This window comes from Triplophysa rosa, linkage group LG10 (genome assembly GCF_024868665.1).
Source record: "Triplophysa rosa linkage group LG10, Trosa_1v2, whole genome shotgun sequence".
Taxonomy (NCBI): Eukaryota; Metazoa; Chordata; class Actinopteri; order Cypriniformes; family Nemacheilidae; genus Triplophysa; species Triplophysa rosa.
The window spans coordinates 3,240,153-3,262,487 of NC_079899.1; the positions used below are offsets into that span (position 1 = coordinate 3,240,153).

The 22,335-nt window shown below is 39.4% G+C and overlaps 1 protein-coding gene across 4 annotated transcripts; it reads right to left on the bottom strand.

Moving 5' to 3' along the window:
- Nucleotides 1-791: 791 nt before the first annotated feature.
- Nucleotides 792-21,629, bottom strand: paplna (papilin a, proteoglycan-like sulfated glycoprotein). Of its 4 annotated transcripts, none has more exons than XM_057344408.1 (29): nt 21,354-21,625; nt 19,826-19,863; nt 19,661-19,735; nt 19,298-19,401; nt 16,269-16,329; nt 16,073-16,175; nt 15,819-15,946; nt 14,199-14,322; nt 14,038-14,118; nt 13,785-13,957; nt 13,543-13,666; nt 13,165-13,291; nt 12,900-12,971; nt 10,918-11,122; nt 8,859-9,035; nt 8,614-8,764; nt 8,256-8,336; nt 8,009-8,174; nt 7,780-7,867; nt 7,375-7,495; nt 6,310-6,625; nt 5,348-5,506; nt 4,129-4,256; nt 3,998-4,046; nt 3,780-3,920; nt 2,808-2,935; nt 2,634-2,742; nt 2,387-2,562; nt 792-2,205 (listed from the first exon to the last, which is right to left on the bottom strand). In XM_057344408.1, exons 3-29 carry the CDS (start codon nt 19,709-19,711, stop codon nt 2,015-2,017), a joined length of 3,534 nt encoding a protein of 1,177 aa, XP_057200391.1. In that variant the 5' UTR covers nt 19,712-19,735; nt 19,826-19,863; nt 21,354-21,625; the 3' UTR covers nt 792-2,014. The 4 variants fall into 4 exon arrangements, with proteins under 4 accessions (XP_057200391.1, XP_057200389.1, XP_057200392.1 ...); XM_057344406.1 differs by having other exon boundaries at nt 15,819-15,949; nt 21,354-21,624; XM_057344409.1 differs by lacking the exon at nt 12,900-12,971 and having other exon boundaries at nt 15,819-15,949; nt 21,354-21,624.
- Between the last annotated feature and the right edge of the window lie 706 nt (nt 21,630-22,335).

The window sequence follows — 22,335 nt, forward strand, 5'->3', positions numbered from 1 at the left end:
TCAGTTGCTTCCATTGTTAACCCCATTTGTAAGTCGCTTTGGATAAAAGCGTCTGCTAAATGACAAAATGTAAATGTATTTGCATATTTTTTGTAATGTTTGTGGCTTAACATTTTTTTAAATAATAGTCCAGATTTGTATTTATTTATTATTAAATAAATTATATCAACATATAACAAAAACATAATTTAATTGCTTTAAAAATAGAAAGCAAACTGATTGACATTTGATTTTCCTGTGTTGCACAAGAAAAGCTAAAACTATAAAAGAAAAACCAATGCTTGACAAGCGTGAGTTTTCAAAGTTTTATAGGCCATGACAATAAATACGTTTTCCAGTCTAACTATTGACATACAAAAACTAGACATGGAAAGATTATGTCTTGAATTTCGATCGGGGATTGATTTAAATCATTCTCTCAAGTCGCTTTTATAATGCGAGAAATTCTCACAAAAGTGCATTTGCTTCATTTCGGATTAAACTGTGAAGTAGACGCGTACAAATGAAACCAACACGTGAGTCTGTCTTTATTTTAGAATTTAATTCGACAATCGACAGTAACGAAGAGCAACAATCATCTCCTTAAATCGTCTTATCGAAAAATAAACAGGAATTTCTAGTAAATAATAATAATATAATGTAATTATATTAATTATTAAGAATAAGCCACTTAAAAATTCTCACAAGAAGAGTTATAGTTATTAGACTATGTGAATATTTTGTGGATAAGATTAAAAAACGCAACATTCAGAACAAAATAGCTGAGAAGTTTATGTCAAAGACTTTATTAAAATGACTAAAACATGGAACCGTGTGCTACATCTCAGCTCTATTAATAAACAGACAAACACACACTTTGAGGTCTCTCTGAACTGAACATTCACCTGGTGTTCTTCTTTCTTACAGGTAACAGCGCCCTCTAGACACCGATACAGGTAACAACCTCAATACATGACGATCTTGTACACGACAGTATTGAATTTGGTCCTAATATAAACCACGTTGAGGGATTTCTTTATAATGGTTTACTATAAGAAAATATTTGCTCTTTGCGTTCATGTTCTGGTTCATCTCGTCACCGCATATTTGACTTATGTATTGATTTAGAAACTTCAGTGGAAGTATTTTGTTTTTGTGGACTGCGTTTTACAGCTTTCTGCTAGATACTTCGTACAAAAGCAGTAAAGATGCAGATTTTCTCTCACCTGGTTACTCGTGCTTGTCCCTTCACACTCTTTCAATTGTAATGTCCTCTTCAGTGTCAGTAATGAAGTCACACCAACTGAGTCCTGTTATGAACAATTGACCTTCAACCTGCCAGTAGTATTTATGACTTCTTCCCCAGCAAGGCCAAAACACAGATCTGCATTAGATAGCTCAGATAAATCATGTGGCACACAGACTGAGTATCTGTATTGAAATGCTCTTCCGTGAAGCTGTACAGTACATGCTTTGGTATTTTCTGATTTAAGCATTAAAACCAGATCATCAAGTTTGTAAAACATGGCAAAAATACTAGAACTGGATTATATGCATTTTATGGGAATGCAGAAATGTTCAGAACTTTTCAGATGTTTATAAAACCATGTCATCAGATTTTTTGCACTTATTTACATTATGGCTCCTACTTAGTGGATGTCCTGCTATAACATAACATAACATAATAAACTTAATAATGCAAATAAACTATAACATCTATTTTATTTACAGTTTCAAAGAATTGTGTATAAGCAGAAGTGAACAGTAATATCTTTGTAGTAAAAAAGATGATTTCTTTCAATTCATGCCTAATGACAGCATAATACATGATGATAAATAAACTATGACGGATCCTGAAAGCGTACGGTCTCAGTTTGCACACCGAAGCTTGTTTAGCAGTATAAATGAAATCCACTCGCTGCAGATCTGAGGTCAGTGTTGATCTGTTCTTCAGGATGGTGAAATGATGGAATGGTCCCGGCTGATGATGTGAATGCTGAAGAGAAGGATGAATCAGCCAATGAGGTTGCTGGATTCACTGCACATGACCTGATGATCTGATGTGTCTTCGTCTGTCTTTGACTCTGGTGTATTTGGCACAGCTGGCACAGCAGAAACTCCAGTAATACTGATTGGAGCACAGGCGGGCGTACACGATCAGTCGACAGTTGGCTAGTTCAGGCTGATCCACACAGTCCGGCGTCAACCCCTGACTCCCATCAAAATCTACAGACACAGAGATGCACATCTTTAGCCCATATATCAAAATGACTGCTATATCACAAAGATTCAAATACATGTATATTTAAAACACTACAATGTCAGAAAATAATGACAGATGTTTCATTTTGGTTAGAATTGTTTCAAGTCAGATGGACTTGAATGTATTTCTCTTCACTCTACAAACCTTGCTGTGGTGATTTGACCAGTCGTACTTCAGCCGCTGCACTGACGGAGTACGTCCCGATGTAAGCGTTGCACGTGTACGTCCCCTCATCCGTCGGCTGGACGTTGTTTAGTATGAGCGTCCCGTCCGCCGACACATGTACGTGAAATCCATCTGGTCGCACGGGCACACCGTTCCTGAAACAAAGCAACTGATGATCCATGAAGAGTCTACTCGCGCTTCTACAAACTATAAACTGTGAACTGACCTTGACCAGCCCAATCTGGCGTTTTCTCCTGACACCACGCAGGGCAGTTGAGCGATGCCACCCGGAGCCACATGGACGTCAGTGGGTGCTTTAGTGATCCTGAGGTCGCCTAGATGAACAGTGAAATATTAGAAATGATATATTACGCACATACAAGAAAATAATTTAACCTACCGAACACTTTGAGCTGAATCTGACGTTCTTCACTCTTGTGACTGTCTGTGAGTGTGCAGGTATACATCCCTGAATCTTCTGACGTCACCTGGTTTATCACCAATGTGCCGTCTGAGTGTTGAGCGTGTCTACACAAAATGTATTAAGAAAGTCAATCTAACCAAAGCATGCCCAGGTGACATTTCATTGAAAATAAAAAATGATATCAACTGTAATATCAGTAGCCTAATCGCAGACGTATTGACTTGGTTGAGTGTACAGTACATCTAAAATGACCAGTTAGCGGTACAATACACAATACTGGACTCGTAATAGTACAACAATATTTTGAACTAAATAAAAAAACGGAATAAAACAATTTAAGGAAATGTGCAAAACTAAACCCCGATAAGAGATTTAAAAAATAAATAAACAATTTTTTTCTAAACTAGTCTTAGCTCTATTGTAGTTGAATAAAACTTATATATCTATATTAGCTTTAATAATTGTATTATGTTTAAGTTTAATTATTATAATAATAAGTATAATTATTATTATACAATTTGCTACAATTTTGTTATGTGCTTTTGTCATTTTATTATGCATGTATTTTTTTAATTGCTATGTAGGTTGTTTTAGATTCATCTTTATTTATTTTCAGATTAATTTTAGTGTCTCAAAACAGCCATTATATTATACCACAACACATTTTTACACACATAATATACCTTAGCAGAGGTGACCGAAAACTTTGACATTTGTGTGCCGCTGTCTTCACACCACTAGGTGTCAGCACAGTAAAACAAAAATCTAATTTAAATCACCAGGCATTTACATCAACATTTTTCACCTTAAGGAAATGAAAATCTGAACACAGCTAAACATGATAACCTTACATTAAAGGGGTGCTGCAACGGTGTGTCATGCATACAATGTTAAACGTGCGGTCTTCTCATGCATAACATGGTCCATTGTCAACCAAACCAGCACTACCTGAGTGAGTTGAGTGGCTGTCCGGCTCTGCTCCAGTGAATAGTGACCGTGTGTATGGCAGACGCCGGCAGCACTGTGCACTGCAGTTTAGCCGTCTGACCAACTCGAGTCTCGACCAATGATGAATAGTCAATAGTGAACCTGATCCAATCAGAGATGGTGCACAGGTGAGAACATCTGCTGCATATCTGTAGTGCACGTGCTATATTTGCTCATACCTGGAGGATGAATGTGACGTGTATGACTGGGAAGAATCTGCCTCTGTTCCTGCATTTGAGAGTGAATGAAACTTTTAACAGAGTATAAATGACCTGCGACTATGCAAAGAATCAGAGTGAGAAGTGTTTACCTGAGACGGACAGGTGGATGTAACGGTAGTCTCGCTCACGGTCTCTTGTGGCCACACACAGAAGCCAGCCGGAGTCCTGTAATGTGACGGGACCCACCAGCAGAGAGCCGTCCGGCTGCTGCTGATGCCTGACGTGTACATCGCTCGTCAAACAACCATCTAAACCACTAACGACTAAACCAAACTCTTATATAACCAAACTAAAAAACTCATCATTTACTCACCCTTATGTCCGCCCAAATCTGTACGACTTTCTTCCGTGGAACAGAACAGAAAAGAAATGAAGAAAGTTCATGTTGCCCTTTTACGTCTTATGGTTGATTTGCGTGTGTAACCAACTGAAATGTTATTATTTGTCAAGAACCTTTTCCTTTATTCTTATATATATATATATATATATATATATATACAGTATATGTGTGTGTGTGTGTTCTTTATTTCCTTTATACGTTTAAACCAGTAGACGAGTTGTGCCTGGTGATTCAAAGCCAGTTCTAAGAACGTTTAGCGAACATTCACATTACGTTATGAAAACATTACTTCACATTACTTCTATACATTTTTATGACATTTTGCAATAACATATCATGTTGATATAATGCTCTTTTAACGTAATTGCAAGAATATTTTTTGATAACGCTGGGAGAACGTTGAGAGTATGATTAGCAAAAGTTATGAAAACGTTCTCCGTTAGCTGGGAATTGGCTTGGAACGACTTAATATCTATTTTTGCTAGAACAAAACTTTTCAGCCTGATCTCAGAGGAATTTGTAACTTTTACGAAGTGTCTCATTTGTATTTTAGTAAAACGAGGTTCTGTAATTTATTCCCTTGCACATTTGGTTAGTAAACTACTCTCAGTATTGCTGCACTGCTAATAATAATAATGTCTCGCTTTTAATGAATTGCTTGTGTTTTTGCAAATAGCTTCGTACCAAAGTTAAACGATAAAGTAGAAACAAAATAGAGCAGCAGGACATTTGAAGATATTTGGAAAAACAAAAGGGTGAGTAGAACAACAGACCGTTTCATTTTTGGGTAAAAATGAACCTAAATTCAGTATTAAAATTTTGGGGTGAAAATGAAACAACATTGTTTTTCATTTTTGGGTAAAAAAATGTAAGGTTTTAGAGACAAATTGTAAAATGTTATATCCAGTTTAATGTATATGATACTGTCATATACATTAAAGGTAGACAGGATAAAAGCGGGCTCTCACCTGATGAGGTCAACAAGAACACCATCTCGTCTCCACTCCACAACTACAGAGGAGGAAGGTCGTGGCCTGACCCGGCAGGGCAAAACGACCCGCTGACCAACCAGCCCTTCCACCGAAGAGGGGTCTGACTTGTCTATACTCACACCTGCAGATGTCCAGCTGGAGCAATGGAGAACAAATGCAAGAGACGTGTACAAGCAAAAGAAAGCAGGAGAGAAAGACAACAATGATCACTTTATGCTGTACTACTGGGAACAGCAAAGCATGTGCAGTCACCGCAGCAAGCATAAAGATCAGCCTTAACCAGGCTACAACTCGAACACAGGACCCGAAAGAACCACACCAACCCAACAGAACCTGTGATACGACATAATTCACAGAGAAAAAGAATCGAAACATAGTTCATGGTGAAATAGTGCCGTTGTGGCACAGCCAACTATTACCAATATATTTTATTCATGGTGTGTGTAGAAAAACACGAAGATGTATAACTCTATTCAGGCATGATCGGGACACCACAGCAGAGTTCTTTATTAGTCACGCTGAAATGAAATAATGTACCCCACGCACAGACCTGGAAACCAAAACTAAACACAACACTACAAGCAACGGAGAGGGAGGTAAACCAGTCCCAAAAGCACATGTCCAACAGGGTCACAATGAGGAGCGTCAACTTCTACAGGGTGTGTGAAAGCTAATGCAATGAGGCATCGCTGGTAGTAACAAAACTGTAAAAAGACATTACTCTGCATTAGATGTCATTCCAGACTTATGTATTCTTGACAAAAGTGAGGATGAGTAAAAGACAGCTCGTGGAAAACCTGCTTGACCCGGTGTGAGTGAGTCTCTGTGCATGACCTGCAGGCTCCTCTCTTGGGGCATAAACGGCAAATAGCAGGAAAGAGTTTTCAGGGGCTTGGGCTTGAGAGAGGAGTGTTCCTGGGCAGGATGGAGACTCTTACCTGGCTGCAGGGTCACTCTGCTGCTTGGTGTCGGCCACGGGTCGGTGGAGCCGGCGAGTATGGTTCCCAGCACCAGAGCCGAGACGCTTACGCACGGGAAAGAGTCTTTCGGCGAGTTGCAAAGGCGTAACGCGCAGCTGGCTCAGGCATGTCTGCTGACACTCCTCCTCCGACACAAAGTTGTTGCTGTTGCCGTGGCAGCCGCCGTACCAGAAGTGCATGCAGCGTGAGTCCGACTGGTCGTAGTAGTAACGGGAGGTCCACTGATCACACGGGCCGACCGTGACAGCCAGGTCACAGGACAGGGGGCGCTGTGCTGAGAGGTCAAGGGTAAGATATACAGTATGAACAGATATTTTAAGTTAGAATAAACATTAAGATTCTCAATGAGACATGATTCAATAACTGAGTAAGGGGCTGATGCGACAGAACACGTTTTTTTGGCTGTTTGATTTACATTTACATTTATGCATTTGGCAGAAGCTTTTATCCAAAGCGACTTGCATTGCATTCTCCTATACATTTTGTTTCTAAGTATGTGCAATCCCCGGGGATCGAACCCACGACCTTGGCGTTGTTAGCACCACGCTCTTACCACTGAGCTACAGGAAAGATGCGCCTCTTTTGAATTGTTTTCAGTTGGCAGGGACCATTTTGCGTGCTGCTTATGCACGCCAGATGCCACGCGTTTTTGCCGCATGCTGCGTTTTTTTATTACTGTCCCATCAAATGAATGGAGAGGCGGGGCTTCCATTGTGTTGACAGAACTTTACAGTTGCTTGAAACGTCCGGAGACTGCAATGATGGAGAAGAAACTTGTGGTGGCTGTCGTGGATTAACCGAGCAAGGTCAGAGCGAGCACCCTCTGCTTGTACCTGTTTTAAAGTTTCTGCTAATATGACAGTTAACAGCAACTAGAGAGCTTGCGCTATATCGCGCTACATAAAAAAACGCTGCGAGCTGCTCTTTTCAAATAGCCAACAGAAAAAGCTGCACGGCGCGCCTCGTGTTTTCAAACAGAAAAAGTATGTTTTGTGTGATCGCCCGCTTACACAGACGACTTACTGTTGCTTGGGGTGTTTGGGCATCCCTCCCCGCGAGGACCAACAGCAGACGTCACACCATCATAGCAGCAACCAAAGTTTGATGAGTGACAGTCTGTGGGTGCAGATGGTACGGGATCTGTCTTTATAGAGGTCATAAGAAAAAACAGAAAGAGAGAGAAATAAAGAGGAAGAGCAAAAGGGAGAGAAAATTTAGGACTGCATTCGACTGCAAATACGCACTTGACAAGACTCAGTAAATCTGTACCAGAACACAAGTAATCATAGGGTCATGCAACAAGGGCAAGTCTCATGGTTCCCAATATTCAATAGCAGGAATGATCACATTAAGAACTTCTAACTGACCACAGATCAGGTGAGCTCCATCATGACTCGGACAGAAGAGACAGTTGAATGTGACACTCACTGTTAGAGGCCAGTGCAGCCAGGACTCCAGACAGCCCTCTTTGTTGGGACCCTGTGCTACGGTCACACCATCACGACAGCAGCCATACCTGAGCAAAGTGTTTTCGTACGTTACCTCCGTATTGCATTTTGGCCAAACAAATATAGCTGACTACCTTCACCAAACAGTACATTTCAGACTTTCATTTCCATTGGAAGAATATAAATTAGTCCATGTGATTCATGTGCACCTGCTCCTTGTGCAGGAGGGTTGACCTGCATCCTGGGCACAGCCTTGTCTCTGTGGTCCTCCAGCAGGGGTAACTCCATCAGGACAGCAGCCATACCGTGTCTGGCTACAGTGAGGGGGGACAGTCGTGCCGTAAGGACTGTTGACCGCCTTGTGCTGAGGAGTTGCTGTTGAGTTGGATGAAAACATAACAATATTGGTTTGACATCTAGCTGTGTAATTTTAGAGGTAGAGGTATAGAAACAAACCTAATGAGGGATCGTTGAAGTACGGCTGGAAACCCTGAACAGTGTTGTCATATCCTGTTGGGTCCGGCATGCTGGGCACCTCTGTTCATACCAGCATAAAAGAAAGGTTTTAATAAACTGCGTCATATTCATTTTTTGAGCTTTATCAAACGTAAGATGGTTGTGAAATTTTAACTGTATGTATAGGTAATAAAAGTATAAAAATTGTAGGCCAATATCACTATTAAATGCAACTACGAAATAATGCCCATTAAGCCATAATAGAAGCATTTTACCATAATAAAAGTGACACACCTCACAATTTGTGCTAAAATGAGTGTGTTGAGGCATGTCTGGGATATGTTGAGGTGTTGTGTACCCTGAGGCCTGTAACACAGCTGAGCGTTGCAGGTTTCCACTGTTGATGGTCTGGGATTGGCCTGGCACTCTTCTGCCCTGTAGAGGGTTCGATGTCTGTCTGAACAGATCACCTGCCGCTCTCGCAGCCCTGAGCCACAACTCTTTGAGCACTTTAGAGAGGCGGAAAAGAGTATATACCATATATAATAATAGAGGAGGGACTTATAATTATGTGCATATAGTATCTTGTCTGTAATTCCTCACCAGGCCCCAGTCTCCAATATGCCAGCCAATGGGATTTCTGCAGGCGGGCATCTCACAGGTTTGTGTTCTGGGGGGATTTGGCTGGGTCCCACAGGCATAGTCCTCCAGCGGTAGTCCATCTGAACCTATGCACACCACATCTCGCATCTGCTGCCCGGAGCCGCACGACACGGAGCACTACACATGCCACAACACGCCAATATTAACACACTGTTATAGTAATATGTGCTATAATCACTAAACATGCCATTTATTTGAATTTTAAATACGCTGGAAATGGGATGTTTTCAATTCACAGAGAGACAGCTGGGTGAATCTCACAAAAACACACTCATCATCGTCATGTCGCTCCAAACCAACATGGCAACATGAAATAGGGCATTTTTAAGAATTGTGACACAGCTCTTTTTTTCAGACAATGATATTGAATGGGGTTGGCCTGTAAGATCCCGTTTAAGTCAAACACAACTATTCCTAAGACTTAGCTTGTTCAAGTGCGTTTTGTCAGAGTTGGGGCTAAACTCGACAGGAAAGTGGATCTCACGGGCCAGAGATGATGTACTTTTTCTTAGAGTTGTCAATTCTGGCGTAAGCTTTACAAACACTGCTAGTGTTCACTAAATGCTGTTTTTGTTAAGTTTTCTCCATGTTTTTTTTTCGACTCATACACACATTCTTAATGAAAATTCTTGGAATTAGTCTCAGTAATTGGCCGTTCGTGTTATGAGGCTGAGTCATTGGACTGTGCTCACATCTCTCTGCACCATCGACTGTGACCGGTGTGTGTTCACACTCAGCATTTATCTTCCATCTGTTTAACGGAGCTGTGGGTCATTTACAGTTACAGGAAAAACTCACAGGGATGGCGAGTTTTTTTTTTTTTACTATTTTGTTTGGACTGATGGATTGCACATGTGTGACTTGGGTTCCGTTTTTATGTTGTGTCTACAGTATATTGTGTTTGTTGTTATATTGTTCGATTTGCTTGCTTTTTTACTTTCATGTGTTTGTATAAAAAAACTATAATAAATTATCCAAACGTAAAACTTCATATGGAATAATAAATAGTAGTAGTATTTCAGTTAGTTGTACGACACCTGACCATAGAATGTCAAAATGGTAGCACCCATGTGGGGGATGATCTGCTCACATATTTCTATAAAACTATTATAGTCCATATCATTCAACTAATATTCAAGGTTATTAAAGTTTATTATTAAATGTTTCTGTTGATTGAAATCTAATAATTGATTGGTCAAAATATCACTTGAAAAACCCCAAGTTATTAACTAAAAATAAATAAAAACTAAAATGAAATAAAAATAAACAAAGTAAATAAATAAATTATAAAATGACAAAAAAGACATAACAAAAATGCTACAAATTAAACAAAAATGAACATTAAAACGAATAATATAAAAATAAAAGCTCATTTAAAACATTAATAACACTACAAAATAAAAAAACTAAGTGAAGCTGGTATGCTCAACCAAAGATGCTAATTTGTGTATATTTTGAATTAAGATTGTATGCCTATTTTGTTTGTACATTTGATACAGTAATAAAAAAGAACTAAGTGACGCTGCAATTTGTAACATTTGCCTCCCTATCGCCATCTCTGTTTGAAACATACAATTACAGGTTACTTCACGCACTTATGTGGGATGGGATGAAATCAAATGATGTCAAACTGATGCCAAACTTCTTGTAAAATCGCACCCGACAGCTCAACTTATCAAACATTATTATAACCTTACCGTTGCAAATCGGAGTAAGGAGATTGTACTTGGTTTTGCACACAGATTTTTTAAATAATATGCTTAGGCCTACTCAATAATTATATTTGTTTATTTTTAACCAAACAAATTGCAGCATTAAGAGCAAAGAAAGTAACCTGTGGTTGGAACACCATTAGGGGAGCACATTTTTAAGTGAACTTTCCATTTAATACAAAACAAAATTTCTTGTTTCTCTCCCGTGACTTCGTGGGAAAACTATGACATGTTATGGACAGCTTTCATGAGATTCACCCAGACAGCATGACATACAGTGACCGTACCTGACTCCAGGTGTAAACTCTGTATTGAGCACACTTCTGCATGTTACAGTTCTGTTGGCTCAGAGGTCTGGGGGCGTATGCGGCACACTGCGAATCCTCCACCACCCGCGATCCACCCGTGTCGTGAGACATACACTCCACTCTCCTCACCTGAAGACCTCCGCCACAGGTCACTGGACATGGGTTCCACTCACCAGTCATCCAGCTGACACATACAAATACACACATCATCAAAATGCAATGAGAACAATGAGCTTTCATCCCTCGGCCTCACGCCCAGCTCTCACTATCCCAAAACATTTATGGGTTACAAGAATATTTCAGATTTAAAACACTTCATGCGACCTACTGTTAAAATCATTTTCAACTTCTCTTTCAGCATGTTTAAATTCTTTTCAGCCGTAATTGACAGCATGCCGCAGAAGTTGTTTTCAACTCTGAATACTTGTTATACTGAAAACACAAAATCCATTTTAGTAGTACCCTTCACTCTTAAAAATAAAGGTGCTTAAAAGGTTCTTCACAGCGATGCCATAGAAGAACCATTCAGTCAAATGATCTTTAAAGAACCATCTCTTTCTCACCTTTTATAATCTGAAGAATCTTTTTTACCATAAAGAACCTTTTGTGAAGAAGAAGGTTCTTCGGATGTTAAAGGTTCATTGTGGAACCATTTATACAAAAAAGGTTCTTCTATGGCATCGTGAAGAACCATTATTCTTAAGAGCGTTGAACGTACCACAGCACATACAGTACATTAGCAAAGAAAGATGTCTGGATTCTAGAACAGTTAGGAGGCCAAGCTAAGCGTCCGACAGAAACACTTAGCTTGTCAAAAGCAGGCGTCCCAGAAGCCTAAACATGAGAAAAATTGAGCAACAGAGACATCAGTCATGAGAAGGAATCTGGTTTCTCCAGCAATAAAAGCCGAACCACATGTTCTCCAGCCGCTTGATCTGCTCAGAGACCACCAAAGTTTCACATTTCTGTACATAAAAGTATGAGAGGAAAACCCCCGGGTTCCTCCATGACAGGTGAAAGGTCTTTTCTTTTTAAGAACATGAATGCTGGCTTCTGCCTTACACAACATACAGTACACTGTCTAAACCCGCATACACAAGACTTCTACAACAAATTCATGTCTTATACACATCACATACTTTATATAATAGATACATCTATACTTCCCAGACAGTAAAGCAGACAATTCCCTCGGCAGACGTCCAACAGCGGCTCAGTTCAGAGACTTAAACTGACCGAGAGAGAAGCTCTGAGCTGAACAGTTGCCATGGGCCCAGTTTCGTCCTCACGAGTGACAGAACCGGCCCGAACAAACATCACACTACGCATTTAACCTGAACTCAAACACAACAGTCTCTTCACCTATAGAGGAATGTCTCGCTGCTCTTTCATAGCGATGAACGTCTCCGCTGTTTCATCAAACTGTTGGCTCAGATGTTTCTCCTTAGAATCTGAAATATTTCTTACTGTTCCGGAGATCTCATCTGTGATTTTCCTTTCTCTGTAATATCTCCATTCTTTCTCCTAGACAATAATGAGATGAAATGGAGAACAAATGGACTTTTGCTTAGGTCTCAGACATGTCTCCTGAGGAAAAAGAGGGCGAAATCTCACAAATGTGTCTGTCATTAGAGTTTCAGAAGAGATCTCAACATTGTCTCAAACTGAGCTCAGATTGGTCAAGTCTGCAATCAAAAGACAATATTATTAAAGATCTCAAAATGAACTCTTCCCATCAAATTGACCCAAATCCACATTATTTTACCTCTACAATCTACATTCATTTTACACTTCCATACGATTCTCAATGGTTTCAGTTTTTTTTTCTTTTCAAGAGAAACATCTGAGAAATGAAACACAACTGTGAACTCCATCTAATCTCCTGAGCTATGAAAGAGCACCCAAGTTTCCTCTGGATGTACACAGATGTGTCTTTGAGGTCATACATCATCCTCCGTTACCTGTACACCTGTGCTAAGACTCGAGTTGTTTCCATGGGCCTCCACAACTGCGGCTTGTACACATACGCCATCCTTACAGAACGGGAACATTACAGCCAAAGCCATACAACAACTTCAAAGTTCTGGACACATATCTGGAACACTGTGTATCAGACAACTATGGTATTCACAATATTAAACACGGTAAATTGAAATCCAACTTGCACCAATGGAACAAATCCCACGTTCAGCTTTAACTGTCTAGAAAAGTGTTCAAAAAACTTACCGGCGGGTTTGTGGGCATTGCTGTTCATTGCAGGTGCGATTGGTGAGGGGTCGGAGGATAGAGGAACACAGGTAATCAGGGTACGCTTCATTATCAATGGTACAGAAGACCAGACGCGACTGATAACCTGAAATTAAACAGATCAAATATGGCTTTAATACAAACACGTAAGCGTTCGCCGATACTTTCCATTCCATGTGTGTGTGTTCCCAGGGAATCAAACCCAAGACCTTGGTTGTACGTAGGATGGTTGTTGCATGGCTAACAGAAATCCCAAAGTTACAGAACCACGGCTACATATCTAGCACTTTAGCTCAACTCAGAAGCTAAGGCCAAGGCTTGTTGAGGAAAAGCGTTTACTTGGGTTTTGAGACTGACCCGAGCCACACTCTTTACTGCAGGCCGACCAGGAGCCAGAGCTCCAGTAGTATCCCTCTGTAGAGCGTCCTTTAGGCAGATAGTATTCATACTCCACTCCCTCATTGGGCTCCTGAGTGATCAGCTATAGAGAAACAAGTGTAACAACATGTCTAAAAGGGTTTATAGACCAGCATCAACACTTAAAGCTGTCTGTCAAATTCCAGCTTTAACAAAGTCCTTTTTTGTAAATGGGCTCTCACCTCGATCACTAGAGGCTCGGTTGTGGGACCCCGGCCGGTGATGACCTCGGGTGTCTTTTCCCCCTCCGTTCCCCTCTGGTAATATAACATGGTGCTGGCGATGGGCGTGGCACGAGAGAAGTCAATCACCCAATGTCCATTAAGATAATACTCACCCCGCAGGTTTTTGATTGCTGTTAGATCCAATATGCCAAAAGCATCAGTTATAGTCATAAAAGACAACAGACGATGAGATTTTTGATCTTATACCCACCGAGGTAATTTCGTGTCGGTATGTTCTCTCTGATGCTGATCATTGTAGCTCCAACAGGAATGATGAACATTTGATTGTAACCTATATAAAAACGGGTTAGCCGAGTTATTTCAGGAGTACTGACCCGCCGGATGCTGAATGTAGGTCTGGGTGAATGTTACCTTTAGGCAGGGTACGCATTGAAAAGTTGTTTTTCACTTGCTCGCAGGACTGTCCATTTCCTCCACACTGCAGGCACGGGTCCTCCTCCTGGGGCGACTCCAGCATGTTATCACAGCCCAGACGCTGAGAGAAGACCATTGACACATTACAACACAGAGAAGCTAAAAGACTTCTACGACGACACTGTTTAACAAATATCCTTTTGTTTAACTACACATCCACATTATTGTTTATTACTATAACATCTAAAAATATATATTTAATACTAATTTAAATCTTGGAGTAGTGAAAATCATAATTTACTATTATTTATTATTATTGTGTATTTTTTATATTAGATTTGTTTTCAGTATTACTGTAGTTTTATTAATCTTTCAAATTCGCTTTTTTGGTTATATACAATATATATATATATATTATTAATTTAGTTTTATGTTGCTATATAAGTTGAATGTGTTTTATTATTATTTGTTTCTTATATTATTTGCATACTTATTTAATTGTTCATTTTTCAAATAATATATAAGCCAATTTTTTCAATGAACATAAATGTTTTAATACATTTAGGCCCGGTTTCACAGACAAGGTTTAAGGCTAGTCCCAGACTAAAATGAATGTTTGACCTGTCTTAACTCAATATAACATGCCTAGAAATATCTGAAAATATGTCAGTGCCGTTGTTTTGTCTCAAGATGCACACCAGTAATTTATTTTTCTAAGGCGTTTTTATAAAACCCACATTTAGCAGTAATACTTTAAAGTAAACTCGCATCCAAAATGCACATTCACAAAAGCTGCAATCTGTAACTTTTGCCTCACTACTCAACTCAACTCAACTCAACTCAACTCAACTCAACTCAACTCAACTCAACTTGATTTATATAGCGCTTTTTACTATTTTCATTGTTACAAAGCAGCTGTACATGAGACATATTGACTATAAGCAAAACAATTAAAGTTGTACCTGCAAAACAAGAAAAAGGTGAAAACGCAGAAGACAGACATACCCACATACAAAACACTCCACACACACAATATGCACACGCACTAACACACATAGACACACACACGGACGCGCAGACACACGGACGTGCACGCATGCACACACACGCACACACGTGCGCACACACACGCGCACAGTGAAAGTACACATTTAAGATAAAGGAGAGAGAAACACAGGTCAAATATTAAACAGACTATGAATTCCTATATGCAATATTAATTAAGTAAAACTTTAAAATTCTAATTCTAAAGCAGTCCCCCAGCCAGGCAAATAGTGCAAAACAGTATGCAAACGGTGGCGCCATCTCTGTTTGAAACACAAAATTGCAGGTAACTTTATGCACTTATTTTTAAACGAGTTGGCGTCAAATGTTCTTTTTGAGCTTGAAATAGAACCACATAAAAAGCATTTCAAGAAAAACTGAAATATTGAACTTCAAAGCACTCATCTAACAAGCCAGACAAGAAGGTACCTGCTTGCACAAATCAAAGAGTGTATGGTATGTTGGCACTATGACACTTACAAAAAACTGTTTTTATTCCAAAATAATGTGAGAACAAGCTTTATTTAGCATTAAGGCGAGTTGTTGAATTTTAGAAAGGAGAGTTGTGCCGACCTTACACAGTCCCTCCACACAGAGGTCTTTTCCCCCCGGGTGACAGGGAGTCCCATCCACCACAGCAGACTTATGCCGAAAGTAGAAATTTTCTCCTCTGGGAATGCAGTTTAACTCACAGGGGTTCTCTGCTGTACAAAACAGACATCATTTTAACCAACAATCTGCAGCAACATTTACATGCCAAACATTTAAAGACACAAAATCAAATATGTCAACATGCTAAAAAGAAAAGAAATTGTCATTGTACACACCACTATAGTATGGAAGCCATTTGTAGCGCTTCCCTTGAAAATCTGTGCCGTCATACTGAGAGCACTGCTCCTCTCTGAAATCTCTGGAGCCTTCAGGACAGTCCTGAAACATCATTCGCTTATATAAGATGACGATGCATATCACAAGGCTTTATGAACTCTGAACGACAGGTTTTAAAAAGCTTTCTTTATGTACCTGAATATTACATGAGCGATAGGACTTCTCTGGTCCGATGCAGCTGTGACCTCCATCAGTCCTACAGTGAGAGTAACAAGAGCTTTCGGTTGATCGATAATGCTGTGGTAACTAAAATAACAGATGTTTAACATTTCAGGGTTAAAGAGGTCAAATTGGTCCGCTGCTAGGTTGTAACCACACATTTAGTAGTTACTGTATTATTTATGATGATGGTGAAGAGTACTTTATGACATGTTGGTCCAACACGTCCCATGGGCATTAGTATTGTGTATATTAGAAAATGCACTCACATCACAAATGATACTATATTTTGGGAATGTGCGGTTGCAGTTGAGAAATACACACGCACAGACACACAAATCCACATGGATCTTAACAGGAAAGAACACAATTGTGGTTTGGTGAGGGCTAATTCCTCAGTCTTTTTTGAGACACACCGGTGATAAACACATCAGAGAAGTTACAACAAGTTCTGCAATACTCTTAAACATCAACACGTCCGGTCCAATAGGGCATCACCCTGTTCAGCCCCAAACCTCAGTAACAGAAGGAATGAACAGATCCAGCTGCCGAAGTTTCCAGAAGTTTCCTCTAAACATGACTGACTGTAATATTGCGGTCGGGTGCGGTGCCTGATTCATTTACCCGGCGAGACAGCGACAGAATGCACAGGTAAATACACACACCAGAGAAATGTCTGGAGAAGAAGATTTGAAAGCTCGCCTCAGGGGAGACGTTCCAGTCATGAGAGACCTATTTACAGTAGAAGATCAAGTCTCTTTGGAGTTTGTGAGTCATATCATTTTCAAAATGAATCTTTCTGAAGACGTCTGACACACATGAACCTTTACATAACACAATGCATCGGCTCACATGGCATTAAGGATATAATACAGTAACTCTTCACAAAAGTGTCCACACTGTAACCTGAATAACCTAACACATCAAAACAAAACAAAACATTCCATGGGGTTCAAAAGGTCTGAGACTGCATCAGATTTTGTTTAGTTTTCAGTTTTATATTATTCATATTTTTTATCTTTAAACTTTTCCACAATTTTGTTAGGTGCTGCTTTTGTCATTTTATTATTTATTTGTATATCTTTATTTTTAGTTAAGTTTAGTGCCTCAACTAATTTCAGTTTATTCCTTTGGTAACATTTCTTATTTTCATTTCGTTTTTAGGCCTATGTTTTATTTGACTGCATGTAACAGAAATGTTTTATAAGTTTTGTTTCAGTAAAAAAAGATTATAATAAAGGTTTTGCACTATTTTTACAGTTTAAAGCTGCAAATAATAAACAAAAATTAGTTATTGAGTTCACGTCTGTACTGTAATTTCGTGTGTATTGTCTGTTTGATGTAATGATAAATACTGAAAATAAACTGCAATTTTACGTTTCAAACAAAGATGGCGATAGAGAGGCAAAGTTACAGATTAAGGCTTCACAATGCCATAGAAGAACCTTTTTTGTCCAAATGGTTCCATAAAGAACCTTTAACATCGGAAGAAACTTTCTGTTTCATAAAAGGTTCTTTGTGGCGAAAAAAGGTTCTTGAGATTATAAAAAGGAAAGAAAGAGATGGTTCTTTAAAGAACCTTTGACTGAATGGTTCTTCGTGGATCCAAAAATGGTTCTTATGGCATCGCTGTGAAGAACCTTTTAAGCACCTTATTTTTTTTATACATTTTTATCAAATTTGTAACTGTTGAAGAAGTAGGTCACTATGAGGCTTACGAGGAAAGCTTTCCAGTGTTACAACGGGGGGCCGGTCCAAATTTCAGTTTCATCGCAACATCAAAAGGCGCTACACGACACTAGCCGATAAATAAGGGTGTTGTCTAGTGAAACGTCATTTTCCAATTGTCTTTGTGCACGACTATTGTTTAAAATGGTCAGTTCGTGTGCATATCAGGGATGTTTAAATCTTTTGAAATCTACGTTGTGGACGTGGATCGCGGAGGATATATTTTTGTTTAAGAAGTATATAATTTTTCTTGGAAAATGACTAATCGTTTCGCTAGACAACACTCTCATTCGTCAGCTGGTGTCGTATAGAGCCTTTTGAAGCTGCGCTGAAACTGAAATTTGGACCAGCCGGGGGGGAACAGCCCGGCAGTTTTTGCATCTGTGACAATCGTGTTCACCCAGGAGTCTCATTTGGGCAGGTCATTTATAAAGGAGTGGTAGGCGAGTTGATAGACAGTGTATTTTTCGTAAGTGAGATTTTTTTTTAAGATTTTTCATGAAGTAAAACACAAGACAGAACACGCAGGCCAGATTCCAACGCCCAGATTTATGGCCAAAGCTCTTAGTGTCCTGGTGCACACTTTTCCCCGCCAAATCCCATCACTCAAACATACAATTACACAATGTAACACGTTCCAATGAACGCGCATACTTGACCTTCACCTTCAGTCAACCAGCGTGACAAAAGAAACACTGCATATTACTTTGGTAAGATAAACAAGCGATTAAGAGAAATCTCCAGAAATGCTTCAGTTAAATACTTTGTACATGAAGGACAGACATGATCAATATAAAGGGATTATCTACATTTATTTATTTTGCAGACACGTTTATCCAAAGCGACTTGTCCAAATATGAGAATCCTCTCGAACAGTATATTTGTAAACGATTCATATTTTGTTTCCCAAAAACCAATCATGCATCTGTGACAACATACAGATCAGTGTAATAAATTGTAATATTGCAGCATATCGACAACGTTCTAATCTCACTGGTTCTTGCATGTCTCATAGCGAAACATGCATATAGTCACATGTAAGATTGGACACCATCGATGTGCCGCTACATTTGAATTTACTGCACTGATCTGTAGTTTGTCATGGTTACGCGACATGGACAAGCTCAAAATCTAAAAAATGTTGCTCACAAAACGACTGTTTTTCTTTAGAAGACATTTATTAACCCACTGGGGTCATTTACAATGATGGCTGTATGAATGGTAACTGTTTCAAAATAAGCATTTGTGTAAATGTGGACGGAGTGTCTGTCACGCACCGCTGGGTTACGCATCGCCTCAATCTCACGGTCACCCCGCCGCCACACGTTCGGCTGCACTCGCCGTATGGACCCCACTCATCCCAGTAATCACCAGTGGCTTGCTACAAACACAGTTAAACACAAGATTTACAACCGCATTCATAAGCAATGACTGTTCAATATTGTCTCCTTACGTTACCCTGATTCACAACAGTAAGCTAAGTAATAATGTAATGTACAGTCGGATTTATCATTTGAGCCGTCAAATCTGATTTTGCAGGAAATGTCATGTTTTTCAACACATGTAAAGATACACACTTTGTTCCTCTGTTTTGTCAGCATAACTCATTGGCTGGATATCTTATATTGTATTCCGCTTACCATAAAAACAGGGGCCAAAAACAGCTGTAGACAGGCCACAGTCAACATCATCCTGACGTCTGAAGAGATCTCTCACTGCACACGCAACAGACAAGCTCAGAACACAGCACACACGGGAACATCTGGAATCTTATGTGTTCACATGACAAGAAAAATATACAGTACCGGTCTTCTCTCAACTTAATGCTTGAACATCTAAAGCCCTGCGAACGGACAAAAATGTGTGTTAGTTTTCTGTTCATGTAAAAAAGCCCCGGAAGGCCCGTATGCTCTCAGAGACGTGACATCCACAAACATACAGTATGTGTTTTTACCAAACAAACTACTTCTCATAAAGTGTTCCTTATCTATCTGTTCTGTCATTTATAATTTACTTTCATAATCATATAACATCATCAGGAATTTGTTTGTTTACAGTAGCTGTAAAGCCTAAACAACTTATCATACATCCCATGTGAGCGAGGAGAAGGTCAGAGACATGTCAAGAGATAAGGGGGAGCTGTTTTGTTTATCAATGAACCAGGGCTGAAACGATTCCTCGAGTAACTCGAATACAAAAAATCATCGAGGCAATTTGTGTTGCCTCGAAGCCTCGTTTAATCCATTTAACTACAGTACACACGGAGCGCTGCGTTTCCCCACGGACCGTTATTACTGACGCACAGCCCGCTAAACTCAAGTCTCTCAAGTCTCATCCACTCTCAGTCACTTTAGATGCACCTGCTAGATGCATATGGGAAGTTTTTGACAGCAAGAATAAAAAAATCTATATTTAATGAGGATAAATTATTATTATAATATTAACAGTTTATTTTCTAAATTTTTGCTATGTCACATCATAGGACACATGTACAATATATTTGTAAACTGTAGTGACACTAATACCGGACTGAACTGGACCAACTCTCTCAGAAATCATGTTTAAACCACCAAAATGCCCTAAAACAAGCAACGAATATTCTTTATTGTAGGTAATTGGTCTGAGCATGCTGACACCTGCCAAAGCTGATCTTTCCTAAACTTCAGTAGGCTACAAGAAACCGAAACTGTGAGTGTTGTGTTCAGCCCACGGATGTGAAACATTTTAATACAGATAAAGTAAACTGCTCTATAGTTTAACCGTGATATTTACAGTAAAACTATGTGATCTGCCAAAAAAAACATTACTGCACTTGTACTATAATAAACCAATGGATAAGGGGGAAAGCCGTTTTAAATTAACTGGGAAAAAATTAGATGTTAAAATACCCATTGTTTCGGCCACAATACGTGAACACCACGCCTTATTTTACCACGAATAAAGTGTAATAAAATCTAGTTTATATGTGTGAATTTGTGCCTATTAATGTTGGATAATACGTCACACACACACGACGATAATGAATGATGATCACACCAAAGTCGACACGTATAAACTTGTACTACGTAATAAAAAAACTCTTTAAAACATTCCACTTAACGTAATTTGTCCAGCGTTTAAAATGTTTTAATGTTGTAGTTTTTGTTAAAACAACACGAGCAGATGCACCGATCACAATCATCAATGACGACCACAGAAATCGATTAAACTCAACAACTCCACTTACAGACACTAATAAACTAGACGACAGAGTTAACGTTACAGCTACAGACTAAACTATCACGTAGAGGAAACGAGCGATTAGGAGAAATATACAACAATAATTACACTCACTTGATCCGACTGACGAGAGTTTGTGTTTTACACTGATGAAGATGTGCTCGTCTCTCTCTCTCCTCTGGGTGTGCGCGCGCGCTCTCTCGCTTCGTTGTTTCCATGTTTTTATGGGGGGTTTCCACAGACATAATGACTTTTATACTATGCAAACTCTACATTGAAACCTTAACCTAACCCTGACAGAAAGCGTTTAAAAAACAATTTCAATTATAAGCTGTTTTCCTCACGGGGTCACACTTATTCACGCTAGGTGTGAACATTTCCCACAGTAGCTTTACTGGTTTAAGTGTTTCCTGGCAAAGTGGACCATTCTTTATTGCTGTCTTGAATTCAAGTCAAAACTCGGTTGTCTGGTGAGGTCAAATAATTTGCCATACACCCCCTAGCTTCAATAGCTGGTGTTGACAGAAATCATTTCAGGGCATTTATTCATCAGATTCAGTTGTTTATATGACCTCTCTTCTCATTCATGAGACAAAAGCAAAAAGCTCAAAGTACTGAGACAGAAAATGTTTAGCTATAGTATGATGAGGATTTACACAGAGATGCGTCTCATCTGTTAGAAGCACTCGGTTCGGTTTCAGTTTTACTCATTCCTGGAACACATCGGCATCTATAATTTCTCCCAGTTTCCCTGCTGATACTCAAAGTTGTGTTTTATTTGGTCTATTCACACATGTTGACACTGGTTTAGATGAGACTTGACATCCATTATGTTTTCTTGAGGAAATGTCATAGTTTAACCGTTGGATGACCCGGCTTAGAATCCTAAGCAGATAAGACAGTTGAATGGATTTCCCGCTGCTGTTTTTGTACAGTAGACATTTTAAGGTACTTTAAACACACTTAAAAAAATGTTGTTGGGGTTGTTTGAACGTTTACGAGTATACAACGCATGAAATGTTGTACCTTTTTAGGTACTTTATTATTGTACTCTGGTCTAAGTCAATACACAGTCTCAGGACAACAAAGTCACTTT

What these genes read in the sequence shown, in the direction of transcription:
- paplna (XM_057344406.1), bottom strand. Translation starts at nt 19,711, where the DNA reads ATGATGTTGACTGTGGCCTGTCTACAGCTGTTTTTGGCCCCTGTTTTT. An exon ending in GGCTGCACTGGCCTCTAACA is followed by an intron (nt 7,496 to 7,779) that starts GTGAGTGTCACA and finishes ACCTCTATAAAG; the next exon opens with ACAGATCCCGTACCATCTGC. An exon ending in ACGTCACATTCATCCTCCAG is followed by an intron (nt 3,921 to 3,997) that starts GTATGAGCAAAT and finishes TGATTGGATCAG; the next exon opens with GTTCACTATTGACTATTCAT.